Source organism: Rhyacophila brunnea, unplaced genomic scaffold, assembly GCF_057557595.1.
Source record: "Rhyacophila brunnea isolate RB1 unplaced genomic scaffold, BYU_Rbru_1.0 scaffold_341, whole genome shotgun sequence".
Classification (NCBI taxonomy): Eukaryota; Metazoa; Arthropoda; class Insecta; order Trichoptera; family Rhyacophilidae; genus Rhyacophila; species Rhyacophila brunnea.
This window is the reverse complement of record NW_028233008.1, coordinates 17,131-36,296: the sequence shown is the minus strand read 5'-3', so window position 1 is coordinate 36,296 and position 19,166 is coordinate 17,131. Positions and strand designations below refer to the sequence as shown.

Below are 19,166 nucleotides of genomic sequence, written 5' to 3'. Positions count from 1 at the left end.
GAGCCTGACGGCGGTCTGGATCTCCCTGCTGGTGATGGTGGAGCGCTTGTTGTAGTGGGCGAGGCGCGACGCTTCGGCGGCGATCCTCTCGAAGATGTCGTTGACGAAGCTGTTCATGATGCTCATCGCCTTACTGGAGATTCCGGTGTCGGGGTGCACCTGCTTGAGCACCTTGTAGATGTAGATTGCGTAACTCTCCTTCCTCCTCCTCTTTGTCTTCTTCTTGTCTCCCTTGGAGATGTTCTTCTGGGCTTTGCCGGATTTCTTGGCGGCCTTTCCGCTAGTCTTGGGCGGCATGATGATCGGCGACGGGTATTACGATAACGATAGATAGATTAGGTAGGTGCGCGGTGTCAATCGGCGGCGGTGGCTCGAATGAGAATGCCCGCGCAAACTTAGACTCGCTCTTTCAGGTCACTGTGTAGAGCGATCGGCGCGCGGCTTTGCAAGTCGCGTTATGAGCCGCACGTCTCCCGCTGCGGCCGCACCGCGCGCGATTCTAAAATAACGCAAAAAAAAGTTTTCAAGCAAACTTGACAAAGGACCGTCCGTCGATTCAGGTCGACGCTTCTTTCGCACAGTTAATTTTCAACACTACCCCGTCTCGCCATGTCTGGTCGCGGAAAAGGCGGTAAAGTCAAGGGAAAGGCAAAGTCTCGTTCGAATCGCGCTGGACTCCAGTTCCCCGTCGGTCGCATACACAGGCTCCTGCGCAAGGGAAACTACGCCGAGAGGGTGGGTGCCGGTGCGCCGGTGTACCTGGCCGCCGTCATGGAATACCTCGCCGCCGAAGTACTCGAGTTGGCGGGAAACGCGGCCCGCGACAACAAGAAGACCAGGATTATCCCTCGTCATTTGCAGCTCGCCATCCGCAACGACGAGGAGCTGAACAAGCTGCTCTCCGGCGTCACCATCGCCCAGGGAGGAGTGCTGCCCAACATCCAGGCGGTGCTCTTGCCCAAGAAGACTGAGAAGAAGGCGTAAAAAAAAAAATATAAAGATTACATGCATATTAATCCATCTATCGTCGTACAAAAGGCCCTTTTCAGGGCCGCCATTTTTATTCAAATTCGAGTGGTAGCGTATCCGTGTCGAGCTCGTTATTGTGTCTCATTATTCATCGACAGTAGGACATTATTGAAATTGTTATTATTATAGGTATTAGCGCAATACAGAGAGTACTGTCCATGTTACAATAAATGTTCTGCAAATTCAATATTTGAAAATACATCTAAAATAAAAAGTAGGTATATAATTTCGTAGTAATTCATGAGGAGATAGAGATGCGTCGATCTCTTGTTTGTTAAGAGTGGCGGTTTCAGTAGTTTAAATAGTTTTGTAGGATAATGATTGTGATATATGTACCTATTTATATAGGTGAGGAGCATCTATGTAAGATATGATAAGAGGCTGTTTAATTAATATTATGAGGGTAGATATTATTTGATGAATCTCACCTCACACGCGTTGCGTTATTATATTATATTATTAGGTGGTAAGTATATTTTATTTAATCGACTGTTCAATTGATCAATTACAACAGACGCAAAATTACTTACAAAACTATTTATCCAAAAATAGTGGAACACGCAGAATGATATTATATTATACTTACTTGGAAAATAGATAGCCAAGTAGGTAGTATAATAATATACTACTATTATTACAGGCACATAACGACCGATCGATCGCTCACGGATGCGTAAACATTCGAATGTCAAAAAATTTGCGGCCCTGAAAAGGGCCTTTTGTGATAGATAGATAGATGGGTATGATAACAATATTATTATTTTTTTTAATTTTTAAGCGCGTTCGCCGCGGATTCGTCTCGCCAGCTGGATATCCTTGGGCATGATGGTGACGCGTTTGGCGTGGATGGCGCAAAGGTTCGTGTCCTCGAATAGACCGACGAGGTACGCCTCGCTGGCCTCCTGCAGCGCCATGACGGCGGAGCTCTGGAAGCGCAGATCGGTCTTGAAATCTTGAGCGATCTCGCGCACCAGTCGCTGGAAGGGCAGCTTGCGGATGAGGAGCTCAGTGCTCTTCTGATAGCGACGGATCTCACGGAGAGCGACCGTACCGGGCCTGTAACGATGGGGCTTCTTCACGCCTCCTGTGGCCGGCGCGCTTTTCCTCGCGGCCTTCGTGGCGAGCTGTTTGCGGGGAGCTTTTCCGCCGGTGGATTTTCGGGCAGTCTGCTTGGTACGAGCCATGTCTTCTTCTTCAAAGTAGTAGGTTCTGAAACGAGCGTTCAACGAGGAGTGCGCGCGCGACCCTACTCGGTGACTTATATAGAGAGATCCGCTCGCTGCGATTGGTCGACGCGGTCGCCTTCGGCGGAACAGTGGGGGGTGATCACTTTCGTCGGCGTATCGTTTTGAGGTCGAAATATTGCCTGAAAGTTCATTTTTTTTTAAAATATCCTTTTTTATTCTATTCCGCAATTATTATTAATAGCCGTTATCTTTATTGCGCACTCGCTTTGCGCGAAATGCGCAGCACTGGGCGTGGTTGCGCCGCGGCGCGCCAGAGCGAGACGCACTCGCCCGCGCCTTGAATTCGCAAGGAAGGGAGCGAGACGTCGCATACGCGCGTCTATAAAAAGAGACGTCAGAAAATTAAAAGATTCATAATTCGTCTGGCGGCCGCAGTGAGCGCATCGCATCGTTTCGATTTTTGACATCATCCACTTTTTGACACGCATACAAGATGACCGGTCGCGGTAAAGGAGGAAAGGGATTGGGAAAAGGTGGCGCCAAGCGTCACAGGAAGGTTCTTCGCGATAACATCCAGGGCATCACGAAGCCTGCGATCCGTCGTCTGGCACGTCGCGGCGGAGTCAAGCGCATATCTGGCTTGATTTACGAAGAGACCCGAGGAGTCCTGAAGGTGTTCCTCGAGAACGTCATCAGGGACGCCGTCACCTACACGGAGCACGCGAAGAGGAAGACCGTCACCGCCATGGACGTCGTGTACGCCCTGAAGAGACAGGGTCGCACCCTGTACGGTTTCGGCGGCTAAGCTGGCCAATACGATACGATACCATCTCGTCTTGATACAATACAGACTGACTACTACAATATAATGATGGATGAGTGGGTTGGTTTTAATGCTATGCCCGCTTAACTATTATTATGTGAATATATCTATCTACTCGCATACAAACGGCCCTTTTCAGGGCCACCATGTCTATTTCGTTCGATCCGTTTGCATTCGTATAGTATCGCAGTAATAATGCATGCAGTGGTGTGTGCATAGAAGGGTGGAGGTGAAATACAATTTATTTTATACGTTTCTGAACTGAAAATATGTTTGATTTGCTTAGGTTAGGTTTGATTTTGACAGGTTAGATTTGATTTGATTAAGTTAGGTTAGATTTGGTTAGGTTAGGTTTGATTTCATTAGGTTAGGTTTGATTTGATTAGGTTAGGTTTGATTTGCTTAGGTTAGGTTTGATTTGCTTAGGTTAGGTTAGATTTGATATCATTAGGTTAGGTTTGATTTGGTTAGGTTAGGTTTGATTTGATTTGATTAGGTTAGGTTTGATTTGCTTAGGTTAGGTTTGATTTGCTTAGGTTAGGTTTGATTTGATTAAGTTAGGTTTGATTTGATTAGGTTAGGTTTGATTTGATTAGGTTAGGTTTGATTTGCTTAGGTTAGATTTGATATCATTAGGTTAGGTTTGATTTGCTTAGGTTAGATTTGATATCATTAGGTTAGGTTTGGTTTGATTTGATTAGGTTAGGTTTGATTTGCTTAGGTTAGGTTTGATTTGATTAAGTTAGGTTTGATTTGATTAGGTTAGGTTTGATTTGATTAGGTTAGGTTTGATTTGCTTAGGTTAGATTTGATATCATTAGGTTAGGTTTGATTTGATTTGATTAGGTTAGGTTTGATTTGCTTAGGTTAGATTTGATATCATTAGGTTAGGTTTGGTTTGATTTGATTAGGTTAGGTTTGATTTGCTTAGGTTAGATTTGATATCATTAGGTTAGGTTTGATTTGGTTAGGTTAGGTTTGATTTGATTAGGTTAGGTTTGATTTGGTTAGGTTAGGTTTGATTTGATTAGGTCAGGTTTGATTTGGTTAGGTTTGATTGGGTTTGGTTTGATTTGATTATGTTAGGTTTGATTTGATCAGGTTAGGTTTGATTTGATTGGGTTAGGTTTGATTTGATTAAGTTAGGTTTGATTTGGTTAGGTTAGGTTAGGTTTGATTAGGTTAGGTTTGATTTGATTTGATTAGGTTAGGTTAGGTTTGATTTGATTAAGTTAGGTTTGATTTGATTAGGTTAGGTTTGATTTGATCAGGTTAGGTTTGATTTGATTGGGTTAGGTTTGATTTGATTAAGTTAGGTTTGATTTGGTTAGGTTAGGTTAGGTTAGGTTTGATTTGATTAGGTTAGGTTCGATTTGGTTAGGTTAGGTTATTAGGTTAGGTTTGATTTGGTTAGGTTAGGTAAACCTAACCTAACCTAACCAAATCAAACCTAACCTAACCAAATCAAACCTAACCTAATCTAATCAAACCTAACCTAACCAAATCAAACCTAACCTAATCAAATCAAACCTAACCTAACCAAATCAAACCTAACCTAATGATATCAAATCTAACCTAAGCAAATCAAACTTAACCTAATCAAATCAAACCTAACCTAATGAAATCAAACCTAACCTAATGTAGGCCTCCGAATCCTCGGCTAGCTCCGGGCCTGGAGTGGAGGTACATTCGAATGTCGGAAGAACAGGTAGGCACAATATTATAGCCAAATAAAAAGAACTATTCACTGTATCAAGTCAATTTATTAGGTTCCGCGACCACCAAAAGTTATAAAGTTCGAATTATGAAGGTCGGAAACCACAAAATATTAAAAAAAGTCTTATTTATTATATAATAACTAATTATATAAACCAACACATTTATTATTTAATTATTTAAGAACTAATTTATTTTTTTATCGGTAGGCGAGATTACGCGAGCACGGGGCACTGTGTCGAAAAGGTTGGAAACCCGGTCCAATAAAACAGAAATTATAACGCGGATGAAATGGCTAAGTCGCTGCCTGACACTTCGCCTAACGGTCAGATTGACAGTAGGTATAGGGGTGTAGGTATCAACCGGTAGGTATTATGGACCTCAGCGAGTACCTCCCCTCAAGTCCCTCGAAGACTTGTATATCGAAATGTGAGAAAAATTATACCGCCGACCGTCGCAGGTTCGGGGTAGTAAGAGCAGAAAACGACTGATGCTGGATTCTAAAATCACGGGTTTTTATACAGATCTGACCGATTTCATCCCCTTGTCCAACGTTTCGGGGGGTGCGAAAATCTGTAACGGTTTCACTATGAAGATTGGCGGAAATCGTGCCGTGGCCGATTATCCGCAACATCCATGTAAAAGCCGGTTACGCCAAATTATAGGTCTTAGGCGGTACCTCCTGATGGGCGGAACCGCCCTCGCGTCACTTATGTTTTTCTGGTACCTCCTAGTACTGAGAGTACGTACCTTCAGAAGCAGTAGCGCCCTGTTTCTGGCCCAGCCAAGCGAAAAATGTACGTACGAAGGAGTGCTTGGTATCAACGGCTTCGTCGTCAAATTGCCTATCGATACAGCACACCCCCCGTGTGGTGACATTCCTCATGGCTGAGGGAGGACCGTCACAGAGGCGGCCGGCCCCGTGGGCTCTAGCGGCGTGACGGTGCCTCTCACTCAGAAACAAGGGCACTCCTGAGTTAGCCTGGATGGTAAGGCTTCATACGCCAGTGGTCAAATTGGCATATTCGTGGCACCAAGCCTACGATAGCGCATACCAATCCTTCGGCCAACTACCGTTGGAGGGCCAATCTTTGAGGCACTCCGACGGCCTGAATACCTCCTCGACGTTGGTCTCAGAATATGAAATCGGTAGGTCATTAATTTATTTATAACATGAAAGTTTAATATTAATTGATATCTAGAGGGAACGTTACTTAAATTGAATATATCTGCGTGCCTGTCGCGCAATCTTTCCTACCTTAACATCTAATACAGCTCGGTGTCGCCACCGGCACATACTTACGACTAGTTGACGGATGTTATTCCGTCAACCAGACATATAGGCAGCAATAATTGTTTAGTACATACTCATACTTCGCCGATCAAAGATTTCCCGCGCCTTATTCCAGTACGCGGTCTCCTTGATCGACCAAAATCATCGATCCGATTCTCCCGTCGCGCGTGAGCGTGACGCCGTCATATACGCGAGCGAGAGGGGCTCTGTCTCTGCAGAGTGGCAAATCGGATCGCGAAATCGGTTTCAAACACGTACGACAGAGACGCCGTCGTACGTCAGAGCAGGAAAGCTGCCGGAATACCGATTCGGAAACGCCGCGCGCGGAACAGCCGTAGCTATTACAAATCGAATTTTAGTATGGAAATTGATTACGCGGGATCGTGATTGAAATCGGATCGATGGTTGCCCTACGTGTTGCTATACTTTGTGATTGCACATATGTGCAAATGGAAGTTTTCGCAACAGGACCTATGAGCATATGTTAACAATCATTGCGCCTCGTACGTGCGATGCGTGGTGACATCGAGCTATTACAATACAACTTAATTACCTTATTTACTATGTACTATAACGCCCATCCATAAGTCTCCTTTTATTATTCTCATTAGTCCTTGCATGTTGTTACATTATTTTATCTATTACATCACAATTTATATTTCATATTTACACTTACAATTCAGATCATATTTTCCATCCTATTTAATTTAATTATCCCCTTATCTAAACATATTTAATTCAAATTTTTATCCTATACTTTATTACCTATTACCTATACTCATGGTCAGTGACCGACTTATTCATCCGCAGTTCACCCTGAGAAGTCGTGGGACCTGTCAGAGCAAACTGCGGGACTTATACACATGAAATATATCGCATGCTTTTGTTCGGCCTTGCCGGGGTCGTCATCCTTACGCCGGTGGCACATTGACTACCAGGGTCAGACCGAGCGGCTGGGGAGCACTACTCCTTATGGGAGCGCCCCCCACAGGGGCGGAAAAATCAGTGCGTGACAAATCCCCCCAACCAAAGCAAAACCACCGCCAGGATCTGACCTCAACTAGCCACCGGCCCCCCCTCGGCTCCGCCTCACGAAACAAAACATGCTCAAAAAAAAAAAAAAAAATAATGATAAAACGTACAAAAGAAAATACCTAAAATAATTCGTAACACTACGGCATGCACATGACAGTGAGGGGTAATTATGTTTTATATTTATTATTTGCCCAGAGTCGGGTGCAAGAATATGGGAGAAGAAAAACAAAGAGAAATTTTATACAATGCAATTATGGATTAGAGAATAATTCATTCCCGGGCTGCTGGTGACGAAATAGTCTGCCTGTTACCCTCCTGACGAGGAGTGTTGGTCAGGACAAGAGCTTAAGGAAGCATCCTTCCCCCAGTCCTTCGTCAGGGTTGGGCGTACAGGTTTCCCGGTGTGAGCCAGGCAGCCCGTTCTGGGACCTACAGATCATACGCCAGGGAGGTTCCCCCGGTCGTATCCTCGACGTCAGACGTACATATAGGGGTTTATTTACAACACAAGCGAAAAAAAGAAAGGACAAGAATTATACATGCGTGTTAGGGTTTAGTAACAAGACAAAGAAAACAAAAGAATTAATCGCCGTTCCGCTTCCTCCATTCCGACGTGGTGGAACCCAACGTATACCCGTGTGAGCACTCCGCTACCCCGGGCCTCGGTCCCCTTTCTGCGCGCGGTGTCTTTGCTGTCACGTCACGTAAGTGCTTTCAGTTGGAGAGCTTTACTGGGCGAAGGCGTGCACTCCTTCGTCCCATAGCTATTTGCCTTACGTGCGTGACTCTTCTTGCGCGCATCAGGATAGCGGTAGTAAACCACGGCGTATAGCTCGGGACTCCTACCGTACGTCTGCGGACGCCGGGAGAACGGACCCTTTTTGGCGCCGTTTCCCCGTGCGTCCCGCCAAGCGGAACTCTCGTCTGGGAGGCCTTGACCTGAAAGGGGCGTCGTCTAAGACGTCGTCCAACGCGTCCTTTCGGTCTCCAAGGCTCCTGCCGACACCGGGCACCATGGTGCCGTCGTCAGCTTCTGGGTTTTCTGGGGACGCCGGTCTTGGCGACGAGCGTCCCCTCGTATCGTACCCCATCTCCTCTGGGCGATACTCCCCGGATGGCGCGGGGTCGACTATGCCATCCACGCCATCCCCTCCTTGGGTTTCCCCAATCTCATCGTCCGTTTCGAAGTCGACTCCTCGCACTTCGTCTTCCGCTGTTGGGATATGCGACGGTCCGACCGGTTCGGTACCGTCACCCAAGATCGCGGAAGTGACGTCCGGTGGCGCTGGGGGCGTCACCGAATCGTCTGCCCTCTCGTCAGTTACCTCGGCTCCCGTGGCCACAGGAGGCAGATAACGTCGGAGTTGATCGACGTGGAATTTATAGGGCCTGCCACGTCGATTCACAAAGTATTGTGTTTGACCAACTTTCATTATGACCGTGTGTGGTCCACTCCATTTTGCATCTAGGCCGGCGCATGCGCCTGGCCTCTTCTTCGGGTGCTCCTTCGTATACACCCGGTCACCTGTCTCGAACGTCAGCGGACCGGTGGTCGGCTCGGTACCTCGCCTTCTGAAGTACGCCGCTTGGTTGGCCGATACCGCCGCGTTCATCTCCTCCCTATCTAGCCGGACCTCATCGTCGAGTTCTGTCCGCAGTGGGTTGCTGAAGTGTCCCGGTCGGCAGATCGGGAACCCCCATAGCACTTCCGCGGGCGAAAACCCAGTCGCGGCGTTCCTCCGGCATCGGAGATCGTACATAATGTCCGGAACGTGCAGATCCCATTTGTCATGGTCATTGCTCGCTAGACGGACACGGAGACCCTTTTTGATCTCCTGGTTTCGGCGTTCGGTGGGGTTACAGCGCGGCATATAAATCGCCGTTGTCCAATGCTTTATTCCCCATTTTTCCAAAGCCATACGCCACCTGGGATGATCAAATTGAGTCCCGTTATCCGTCAGAATCGCTCGCGGATAACCATAACGTTTCAGGATCTGATTTTCCACATATGGTAAGATCGCCGACACCGTCGCGGATCGCATCACGAAGGCTTCCACCCATCGGGAGAACATGTCAGTCATCACAAGCAAATATTTGTTGCGACGACTGGTCGTTGGGTATGGTCCCATCAAATCTAACGCCAGGATCTCCCATGGCCTCACTGCTTCCATATGCGACGTCTGAGGTGCCGGAGGTTGCGGGGCAGCCCTCTTCCGAGTGGCGCACACCTCGCAACTACGGACGTATCTTTCGACGTCACGCCGTCTCTTCTTCCAGTGATACCACTCCTTTATAGAGCGGTCGGTTTCCGCGGCACCTGGGTGCCCGCTCTGGTCGTGGTATACTCTCATCACGTCTTCCCTTGTGCCGGCTGGTACGACTAGCTGCGGATCCATCCGACTGCTAATCCTTACCAGCATTCCGTCTCTTACGGCTAGTCCGGCGGGTCGTCTTCCCGCATTGTCGGGAGAATTGAAAAGCGCGACTGTCGCCATAATGCGTGGGTCGGTCTTCTGCTTCTCAATTACTTCCTCCCGGATGTTTACCATGACTAGTAACATCGCCGTAGCTTCCGTTCGTCTCGTCGGTGCCTCAATACGGGCGCATTCCTCTTCCGGACTAAGAGTAGCACCCGCTGGTCCTTGCGGAAATCTTGAGAGGTGATCGGCTAGATGGTTCTCACTGCCGGGGCAGTGTTCGATCTCGAAATTGTATTCCGAGAGCAGAATCGCCCACCTAGCGAGCTTACCCTTCTGGTTCTTGGCGGTGTTCAACCACGTCAACGCCTGGTTGTCCGTTATCAATTTAAACTTTCTGTCTTCCAAGTAGCCGCGGTATTTGGTTATACCCCATACGGCGGCCATGGCTTCCAGTTCGTTAATATGATAACGAGCTTCCGTTTCGTTGACGCGCTTGCTCGCGTAGGAGATGACATCGCGCCCGCCATCGTCCCGTGGTTGGAACAATACGGCCGCGATGCCATGCCCACTGGCGTCCGTCTGGAGGCAGAAGGGCCTCTCAAAATCGGGTCTAGCCAATCTCAAAGGCTGCTTTAAAGCGTCCTTTATTCGACGAAAGGCGACCTCCGCTTCGTCGTCCCACCGAAATCGCACAGTTGTGCGAAGCAGCTTCGTCAGCGGTACCGCCATCTCAGCAAAACGCGGCACGTATTCTCTGAGCCAGTTACACAGGCCCAGAAAAGCGCGCACATCTCGCCTCGTTTTTGGCACCGCAGCCGATTCCACTTCAGCAAGGTGGTGTTCCTGGGGCTCATTACCCGTCTCCGTGATATGATGACCCAGGTAATCCACAGCTTGCCTTCCAATCTGGCATTTCTTCGGGGCGACCCGCAATTCGTGGAATTGCAATCTTTCGAACACGAGCCTCAAGTGCTGCGCGTGCTCTTCCCAATTATTGCTGTACACAATAATATCGTCGAGGTAGACGAGGCAGATTTTGTTCACCAAACCAATCAGGACCTCTTGCGACATCAGGCGCTGAAATGCTCCCACAGCCTGCTTCAACCCGAATGGGAGGACGCGGAACTGGTAGCAGCCGCCGTCAGCTGTCGCAAAGGCCGTCAAAGGTTTGGTTTCTGGATGTAACTTGAGCTGCCAGTAACCATGGCGGAGATCCAGTGAACTGAATACCTTAGCGGTTCCTAGGTCCTTCAAGGTCTCTAGGATTAACGGTAGCGTAGTCGCCTCGTCCTCCGTCTGCGAATTCAGCCGCCGATAATCCACACAAAACCTTGTAGAACCGTCCTTCTTCGGTACCAGTACCACTGGGCTCAGATATGGACTGGAGCTCGGTTCAATCACTCCGTCTGCCATCATCTGCTCGACGTCTTCCTGTATCTGGCGTTTCTTTTGTTCCGACTGACGGAAGGGACCAAGACGGAACGGAGTGGGGTTCTTCAGGAAGACCCTCACTTCCGTTGTTCGACACAAGGGGCCGGTCTCTGCAAAACGGTCCGCGTAGTCCTCCAAGACTTTCGTCAAGGCGACGCGGGCCGAATCGGGGATTCCGGGCGCTAGTTCCGCTGTCTGAATCGGACCACCCGGTAAGGGCTTCCGAAGGGTCCTGCTGTACAGCGTCTGTCGCAGGTCGTCACCGTAGTGGATGCAGCGGCGCTTCATGTCGACCACCGCCTGCTGCGCCTCCAGCCAATCCAGTCCGATTAAAAATGGGACATGTAGGTCCTTGACTAGGAGTGCCTGCACCACTATCGGGCTATCCCGTAGGAAGCCCTTTACGGTGACAACCCCTTCGGTACGCAGTGATCCCCCCCCGGCCGTAACTAAAGATTGTGGTTTCCCACGCGGCACTATTTCCTGGAGGAATAGATCACTACGCAGCAAAGTGTGCGTCGCTCCCGTGTCAACGACGGCATCATACTCTTTCTCGTCTCCTTCTATGCGGAAAGGCAGTGCGAGAAGGTGGCCACCCCTTAAAATGGGAGTGGCCCCCCCCCAGACACTGTATACCCCCGCTGATGCTTCGTCGCCGACTACGGTGGCGTTCCGCACTGCCGACTCGCCATCGAACAGCTTCGCGTCGTCGCCGGTAGTTGTATTTACACTATCTATATTACACGTTTTATTTACAGGGTCATCACTTTTTACAGCACTTATATTATCAACACTTACACTAGCTATATCACACTCAACATTATAACATACATCGTTAATTAAAATACACTTATCACTATTTATTTTACACTTACGATTACTGGTGGCGGTATATGAATTATCGTTACTGACTTTAGGTTTTAGGCGGCCAGTCTCAGCCTTGCAATTCAAACTACGGGTTAGATACGGGGTGCCAGAATCAGCGCTATAACTACTGGGGTTAGTTAACACAGAGGGGCCGCCGCCAACTTTGACGCGACCCGAGCTACTTACTGTTCCGGTTGAGCTCTGCGTGGCTCGTGTGTTGCTGGAGCCTCGCCGGTCGCGTTCACTCGAGACGGACATTCGACACTTACCCTGTCCGTCGTCCACCTCCGTGTTGCTAACATAACCTAATTTTCCTAATTCTATCTTATTATAAAAGGTCATCGACCTGACATGGCCATTATTGTAACCGGGAGGTGGTGTCCCCCACCGGTTTGACCCGAGGGTCTCGGGGTTCGGGCTCCTTACGTCCCGAACTGAATGGCACATGGTACCAGTGTGCGTACTCGACGCGTTCGCTTCAGGACCCATACTGATGCTGCAGGCATCTGGCAGTGATGCGCCCACATCAGTACCGGTATCCACGACCACTGGTTGTGCTCCCCCCTGGGTAACTGGAACCTGATCAATGTTAACATAATATGTACATAAATTTACGCTACTGGGACCAGATTCAGTCTTATTTGGCACGATGCTACAATTATTGTCTACATTATTATTTTCACTAACACGGTCATTGTTCGATACCGGTTGTGCCTTCGAATCACGAACTATGCCTCGCGTAGGCGTGAGGGGTACGTCTCTACACTTGGCACGGTTCACAATTCGGCTGGGCCCGTTCGGCCGACGTCCTCCTTTGAGCCGACAACGGGCCGTCGGCGGCGGGGTGCGCCCTCAGTCCTGGCGGGACTGCTCCTGACGACGCGGCTCGGGCTCAGCTTGGCGTTGGCCGCTGGCTGCGCGGCGATCGCCACGGTTGCCGCCGCCTCTTCCTCGCCCGCTGTACCCGCCTCGGTTGGTGGGTTCCTGGCGCCTTGGCGCCTCCTCTTCGTCGCGGACATCTCGCTGCGCCACGGGCTTCTGATCGGCCCGTGTCCGATCTCTCCAGTTGACGGCGGCCTGCGGCTTCTTAGGTTCGCTGTCGCCACGGCCACACAGGATGCATGGCGGCGGCGGCTGCTTAGACGACGACTGGTACGCCTGGCGTCTCCCCGCGGGCTCGCCAGGCAGCGGGTGGAGTGTTTTGGCTACGGCTAGCAGCTGTGCCATCGTCCTCCACTGTATGCGATCCACTCGGATCTGATCTGCCTCTGTCAGCAGGAAGTGAAAGGTTTGTGCCATCACTTCCGGCTTCATATCCGGCATTAGGATTGCGGCGAGTTCTGACTTCTGCCGCAGGAATGGGTATGGGGCCATCTCTGGCCTCTGGCGTCTCACCATGAGGTCGATCCTTTGTCGCTGCCGGCGAGCAAAGGATTCGAAATGGAGGACGCCGTCCTCCTTGAAGGCTTCCCACGAATCGGCGGGATCGAAGTCTCGTCCCCAGGCTTTCGCTTCCCCCTCCAGGCGGCGTATAGCCTCGGACACCCGGCAGCTGGGCGGGCATTTGGAGGCTTTAAAATACACCTCGCACTCCTCCACAAAGGTGAGGAACCGCTGTCTTGGGTCCCCCGTGAACTGGGTCTTGAGTTCCGGCTTCGGCGCATATGGTCTTTGGTCGTCGTCATCTGTGGCCTCTCGTCGCGGCCGGCCACTTTCCACGGTGATATCCGTCCGCGGGCTGTCCTCCGGAAAGATTTGGGCGTCCTGAAAATCAGGCACGCCGAAGACGTCCGACGGACCACTGACGGCTGGCTCTTCCGCTGGGCGAGGCATGGTTACTAGTGTTTCCTCGCTGTCGGTAGATTCCGCTCGGCGTGCTTTGGACCGCGTGTGCATGCGAGCCGTCGAGCCGTTCGTAATTTGCAGCGATTTTTAACGCACGGCGTAGAGATTATTTTTAGTTTTACATCAAAAATCCTCTAAGTCTTTTTTTTCAAAAAATTTTATAAGTGTTTTTTTTTTTTTTTTGTTCTTACACGAAAAATTTTTATAAGTATTTATTCAACAAAATTTTTCAAAGTGTTTCTGTTTTTACACGAAAATTTTTATAAGTGTTTATTCAACAAAATTTTTCAAAGTGTTTTTGTTTTTACACGAAAATTTTTTTTTATAAGTATTTATTCAACAAAATTTTTCAAAGTGTTTCTGTTTTTACACGAAAATCTTTATAAGTGTTTATTCAACAAAATTTTTCAAAGTGTTTCTGTTTTTACGCGAAAATTTTTATAAGTATTTATTCAACAAAATTTTTCAAAGTGTTTTTGTTTTTACACGAAAATTTTTATAAGTGTTTATTCAACAAAATTTTTCAAAGTGTTTCTGTTTTTACGCGAAAATTTTTATAAGTATTTATTCAACAAAATTTTTCAAAGTGTTTTTGTTTTTACACGAAAATTTTTATAAGTGTTTATTCAACAAAATTTTTCAAAGTGTTTCTGTTTTTACGCGAAAATTTTTATAAGTATTTATTCAACAAAATTTTTCAAAGTGTTTTTGGTGTTTACACGAAGATTTTTATTTTTCTTCGAAATTTTACAAGTCTTTTTATTTTTGTTAAAATTTTCACAAGTGTTTTTATTTTTCTTCGAAATTTTACAAGTCTTTATTTTTGTCAAAAAATTTCACAAGTGTTTTTTTTTTCTTCGAAATTTTACAAGTCTTTTTATTTTTGTTAAAATTTTCACAAGTCTTTTTATTTTTGTTAAAAATTTCACAAGTGTTTTTAATCTTCTTCAAAATTTTTACTAAGTATTGGCTTTTCGCAAAAATTTTATAAGTGTTTTTAAGTTTTTTTTTAAAATTTTGCTAAGTATTTTTTTTTTTTAAGTTTTTATTTTATATTATATAGTTCATATTAATGTCAAAGTTCCTTTTTGCACTACACTGCTCTTCCAGTGAGCTTGATGTTGTATAACACAGTTAAAAATCGTACTCACTATTTATTTCTATATTTGTGATGCTGTAGAGGATCTCAGGGTCTGGGATCCGGCCAGGTTTATGCGACCTGGACAGCACCATTAAGTTGGGCGCCACGATGTAGGCCTCCGAATCCTCGGCTAGCTCCGGGCCTGGAGTGGAGGTACATTCGAATGTCGGAAGAACAGGTAGGCACAATATTATAGCCAAATAAAAAGAACTATTCACTGTATCAAGTCAATTTATTAGGTTCCGCGACCACCAAAAGTTATAAAGTTCGAATTATGAAGGTCGGAAACCACAAAATATTAAAAAAAGTCTTATTTATTATATAATAACTAATTATATAAACCAACACATTTATTATTTAATTATTTAAGAACTAATTTATTTTTTTATCGGTAGGCGAGATTACGCGAGCACGGGGCACTGTGTCGAAAAGGTTGGAAACCCGGTCCAATAAAACAGAAATTATAACGCGGATGAAATGGCTAAGTCGCTGCCTGACACTTCGCCTAACGGTCAGATTGACAGTAGGTATAGGGGTGTAGGTATCAACCGGTAGGTATTATGGACCTCAGCGAGTACCTCCCCTCAAGTCCCTCGAAGACTTGTATATCGAAATGTGAGAAAAATTATACCGCCGACCGTCGCAGGTTCGGGGTAGTAAGAGCAGAAAACGACTGATGCTGGATTCTAAAATCACGGGTTTTTATACAGATCTGACCGATTTCATCCCCTTGTCCAACGTTTCGGGGGGTGCGAAAATCTGTAACGGTTTCACTATGAAGATTGGCGGAAATCGTGCCGTGGCCGATTATCCGCAACATCCATGTAAAAGCCGGTTACGCCAAATTATAGGTCTTAGGCGGTACCTCCTGATGGGCGGAACCGCCCTCGCGTCACTTATGTTTTTCTGGTACCTCCTAGTACTGAGAGTACGTACCTTCAGAAGCAGTAGCGCCCTGTTTCTGGCCCAGCCAAGCGAAAAATGTACGTACGAAGGAGTGCTTGGTATCAACGGCTTCGTCGTCAAATTGCCTATCGATACAGCACACCCCCCGTGTGGTGACATTCCTCATGGCTGAGGGAGGACCGTCACAGAGGCGGCCGGCCCCGTGGGCTCTAGCGGCGTGACGGTGCCTCTCACTCAGAAACAAGGGCACTCCTGAGTTAGCCTGGATGGTAAGGCTTCATACGCCAGTGGTCAAATTGGCATATTCGTGGCACCAAGCCTACGATAGCGCATACCAATCCTTCGGCCAACTACCGTTGGAGGGCCAATCTTTGAGGCACTCCGACGGCCTGAATACCTCCTCGACGTTGGTCTCAGAATATGAAATCGGTAGGTCATTAATTTATTTATAACATGAAAGTTTAATATTAATTGATATCTAGAGGGAACGTTACTTAAATTGAATATATCTGCGTGCCTGTCGCGCAATCTTTCCTACCTTAACATCTAATACAGCTCGGTGTCGCCACCGGCACATACTTACGACTAGTTGACGGATGTTATTCCGTCAACCAGACATATAGGCAGCAATAATTGTTTAGTACATACTCATACTTCGCCGATCAAAGATTTCCCGCGCCTTATTCCAGTACGCGGTCTCCTTGATCGACCAAAATCATCGATCCGATTCTCCCGTCGCGCGTGAGCGTGACGCCGTCATATACGCGAGCGAGAGGGGCTCTGTCTCTGCAGAGTGGCAAATCGGATCGCGAAATCGGTTTCAAACACGTACGACAGAGACGCCGTCGTACGTCAGAGCAGGAAAGCTGCCGGAATACCGATTCGGAAACGCCGCGCGCGGAACAGCCGTAGCTATTACAAATCGAATTTTAGTATGGAAATTGATTACGCGGGATCGTGATTGAAATCGGATCGATGGTTGCCCTACGTGTTGCTATACTTTGTGATTGCACATATGTGCAAATGGAAGTTTTCGCAACAGGACCTATGAGCATATGTTAACAATCATTGCGCCTCGTACGTGCGATGCGTGGTGACATCGAGCTATTACAATACAACTTAATTACCTTATTTACTATGTACTATAACGCCCATCCATAAGTCTCCTTTTATTATTCTCATTAGTCCTTGCATGTTGTTACATTATTTTATCTATTACATCACAATTTATATTTCATATTTACACTTACAATTCAGATCATATTTTCCATCCTATTTAATTTAATTATCCCCTTATCTAAACATATTTAATTCAAATTTTTATCCTATACTTTATTACCTATTACCTATACTCATGGTCAGTGACCGACTTATTCATCCGCAGTTCACCCTGAGAAGTCGTGGGACCTGTCAGAGCAAACTGCGGGACTTATACACATGAAATATATCGCATGCTTTTGTTCGGCCTTGCCGGGGTCGTCATCCTTACGCCGGTGGCACATTGACTACCAGGGTCAGACCGAGCGGCTGGGGAGCACTACTCCTTATGGGAGCGCCCCCCACAGGGGCGGAAAAATCAGTGCGTGACACTAACCTAACCAAATCAAACCTAACTCAATCAAATCAAACCTAACCTAATCAAATCAAACCTAACCTGATCAAATCAAACCTAACCTGATCACATCAAACCTAACTTAATCAAATCAAACCTAACTCAGTCAAATCAAACCTAACCTAATCAAATCAAACCTAACTTAATCAAATTAAACCTAACCTAATCAAATCAAATCAAACCTAACCTAACCTGATCAAATCAAACCTAACCTGATCACATCAAACCTAACTTAATCAAATCAAACCTAACTCAGTCAAATCAAACCTAACCAAATCAACAAAAAAAAAAAAAAATGAATTTAGTGTTAATTTTAAATTTTAGCTAGGTGAGTGAGTATTCGTCTTGACATAAGACAGTGTAATAATATTATGCAATTTACGTATGGAGTACCTATACGAATTGAATAAAGAAATAACGACGTATCTACGTGTTCGATATCAGTCGACACCTGAATTGTGTTGGTAGCCCTGAAAAGGGCTTTTGTTTCAATAAAATGCGAGCGAGCGCGTATTATTCATCTCCATCTCTATCCTCATTCATCTCGTCTACTGTCGTCGTCGTCATCCACCCGAGATACCCCCCTTCCCGGGCTGCCGTCGTCGCATCATCGTCATCGTGATGATTAGATTAGATTCGATCGCGGCTTCTTACTTCTTCGCAGCGGCTTTCTTCGCGGCGGGCTTCTTCGCAGCGGCCTTCTTGGGCTTAGGCGCCTTCGGCTTCTTGGTGGGCGGCTTGGCTGACTTCTTCGCCTTGGTGGGGGTCTTGGGCTTGGCGGCCTTCTTGGCGGCGGGGGCGGCCTTCTTGGGGGAGGCGGCTTTCTTGGCGGCTGCGGCCGATCTGGCCGCGGTTTCGAGAGGAGCCGACGACTTTCTCATGGCGGTCGCGGGCTTCTTCTTTGCGGCTGCGGCCGAAGACTTGCCTCCGCCGGCCGCGGCGCCCTTCTTCTCCTTGGATGAGGCAGGGCGCGATTTCTTCGCGGCGGGCTTCTTGCCAGAGGCGGAGCCGCCCGCAGATTTGGCCTTGCCGGCTTCCAGTTTGAACGAACCGGAGGCCCCCTTGCCTTTGGTCTGCACTAGGGCGCCGGATTCGACGGCACCCTTCAGGTATTTCTTGATGAATGGCGCCAGCTTGTCGGCGTCCACCTTGTAGTTGGCCGAGATGTATTTTTTGATCGCCTGCAGGGAGGATCCGGCGCGCTCTTTCAGCTCTTTGATGGCGCTGTTGACCATCTCAGAGGTCTTGGGATGCGTCGGCTTGACCTTGGGCTTCTTCGCGGCTTTGCCTGCTGCCGATTTCTTCGCGGGGGTAGAGGGCACCGGCGAAGCGGTGACGGGTGCTGCTGTATCTGCCATCTTTGCGTTATTCGATTGATTGAATAATAGAATGAAATATAATATTAAATTATATTATATTATATCGCGGCGTATATTCTGCTTGCTATCTATCTGTACGATGCGCTAGAGTGAAACGACTCGAACGGCTCGCGGATTGTATACGGCGAGAGCGAGACGGGTGCCGCAGTACCGATGTGCGAACGCCGCTCTCAGAGATGACGTTCGTCTAGATCGGCGATTTTAGTCACGAATTGCACCGGCATTTTTGCTTCGATCTCTCGATATTTTTCAATTTTTCGCAGCCGCCGCCCTAGCGAGGGGGTTCAGGGGTGGGCGGTTGCGCCGCCCACCGATCTGTCTGTCGTTTCAAAGCGGGCGAATGGTCGCGAGTCTGTCCTCGGGCTCGCGGGATGCGTTTCAAATTGGAATTGTGTCCGCGCGCGCACATAACGTGTCGGGAAAATGGCCGTAGATTCGTTAAAAATTATCAGATTCCGACGATCGAGCCTTCGTCCGGCGC

General features: G+C 47.6%; 4 protein-coding genes across 4 annotated transcripts; 2 read left to right on the top strand and 2 right to left on the bottom strand.

Moving 5' to 3' along the window:
* The first annotated feature begins 609 nt into the window (after positions 1–609).
* Positions 610–984, top strand: LOC147067675 (histone H2A). The gene has a single exon (XM_085953459.1). The coding sequence runs from the start codon at positions 610–612 to the stop codon at positions 982–984; it is 375 nt and encodes a 124-aa protein (XP_085809585.1).
* Positions 985–1,802: 818 nt separating this feature from the next.
* On the bottom strand, positions 1,803–2,213 carry LOC147067674 (histone H3). The gene has a single exon (XM_085953458.1). The coding sequence runs from the start codon at positions 2,211–2,213 to the stop codon at positions 1,803–1,805; it is 411 nt and encodes a 136-aa protein (XP_085809584.1).
* Positions 2,214–2,709: 496 nt separating this feature from the next.
* Positions 2,710–3,021, top strand: LOC147067673 (histone H4). Its single transcript, XM_085953457.1, has one exon. The coding sequence runs from the start codon at positions 2,710–2,712 to the stop codon at positions 3,019–3,021; it is 312 nt and encodes a 103-aa protein (XP_085809583.1).
* A 14,656-nt stretch (positions 3,022–17,677) lies between these two features.
* Positions 17,678–18,789, bottom strand: LOC147067672 (uncharacterized). Its single transcript, XM_085953460.1, has one exon. It carries the CDS (start codon positions 18,662–18,664, stop codon positions 17,957–17,959), a length of 708 nt encoding a protein of 235 aa, XP_085809586.1. The 5' UTR covers positions 18,665–18,789; the 3' UTR covers positions 17,678–17,956.
* Between the last annotated feature and the right edge of the window lie 377 nt (positions 18,790–19,166).

What these genes read in the sequence shown, in the direction of transcription:
- LOC147067675 (XM_085953459.1), top strand. Translation starts at nt 610, where the DNA reads ATGTCTGGTCGCGGAAAAGGCGGTAAAGTCAAGGGAAAGGCAAAGTCT.
- LOC147067674 (XM_085953458.1), bottom strand. Translation starts at nt 2,213, where the DNA reads ATGGCTCGTACCAAGCAGACTGCCCGAAAATCCACCGGCGGAAAAGCT.
- LOC147067673 (XM_085953457.1), top strand. Translation starts at nt 2,710, where the DNA reads ATGACCGGTCGCGGTAAAGGAGGAAAGGGATTGGGAAAAGGTGGCGCC.
- LOC147067672 (XM_085953460.1), bottom strand. Translation starts at nt 18,664, where the DNA reads ATGGCAGATACAGCAGCACCCGTCACCGCTTCGCCGGTGCCCTCTACC.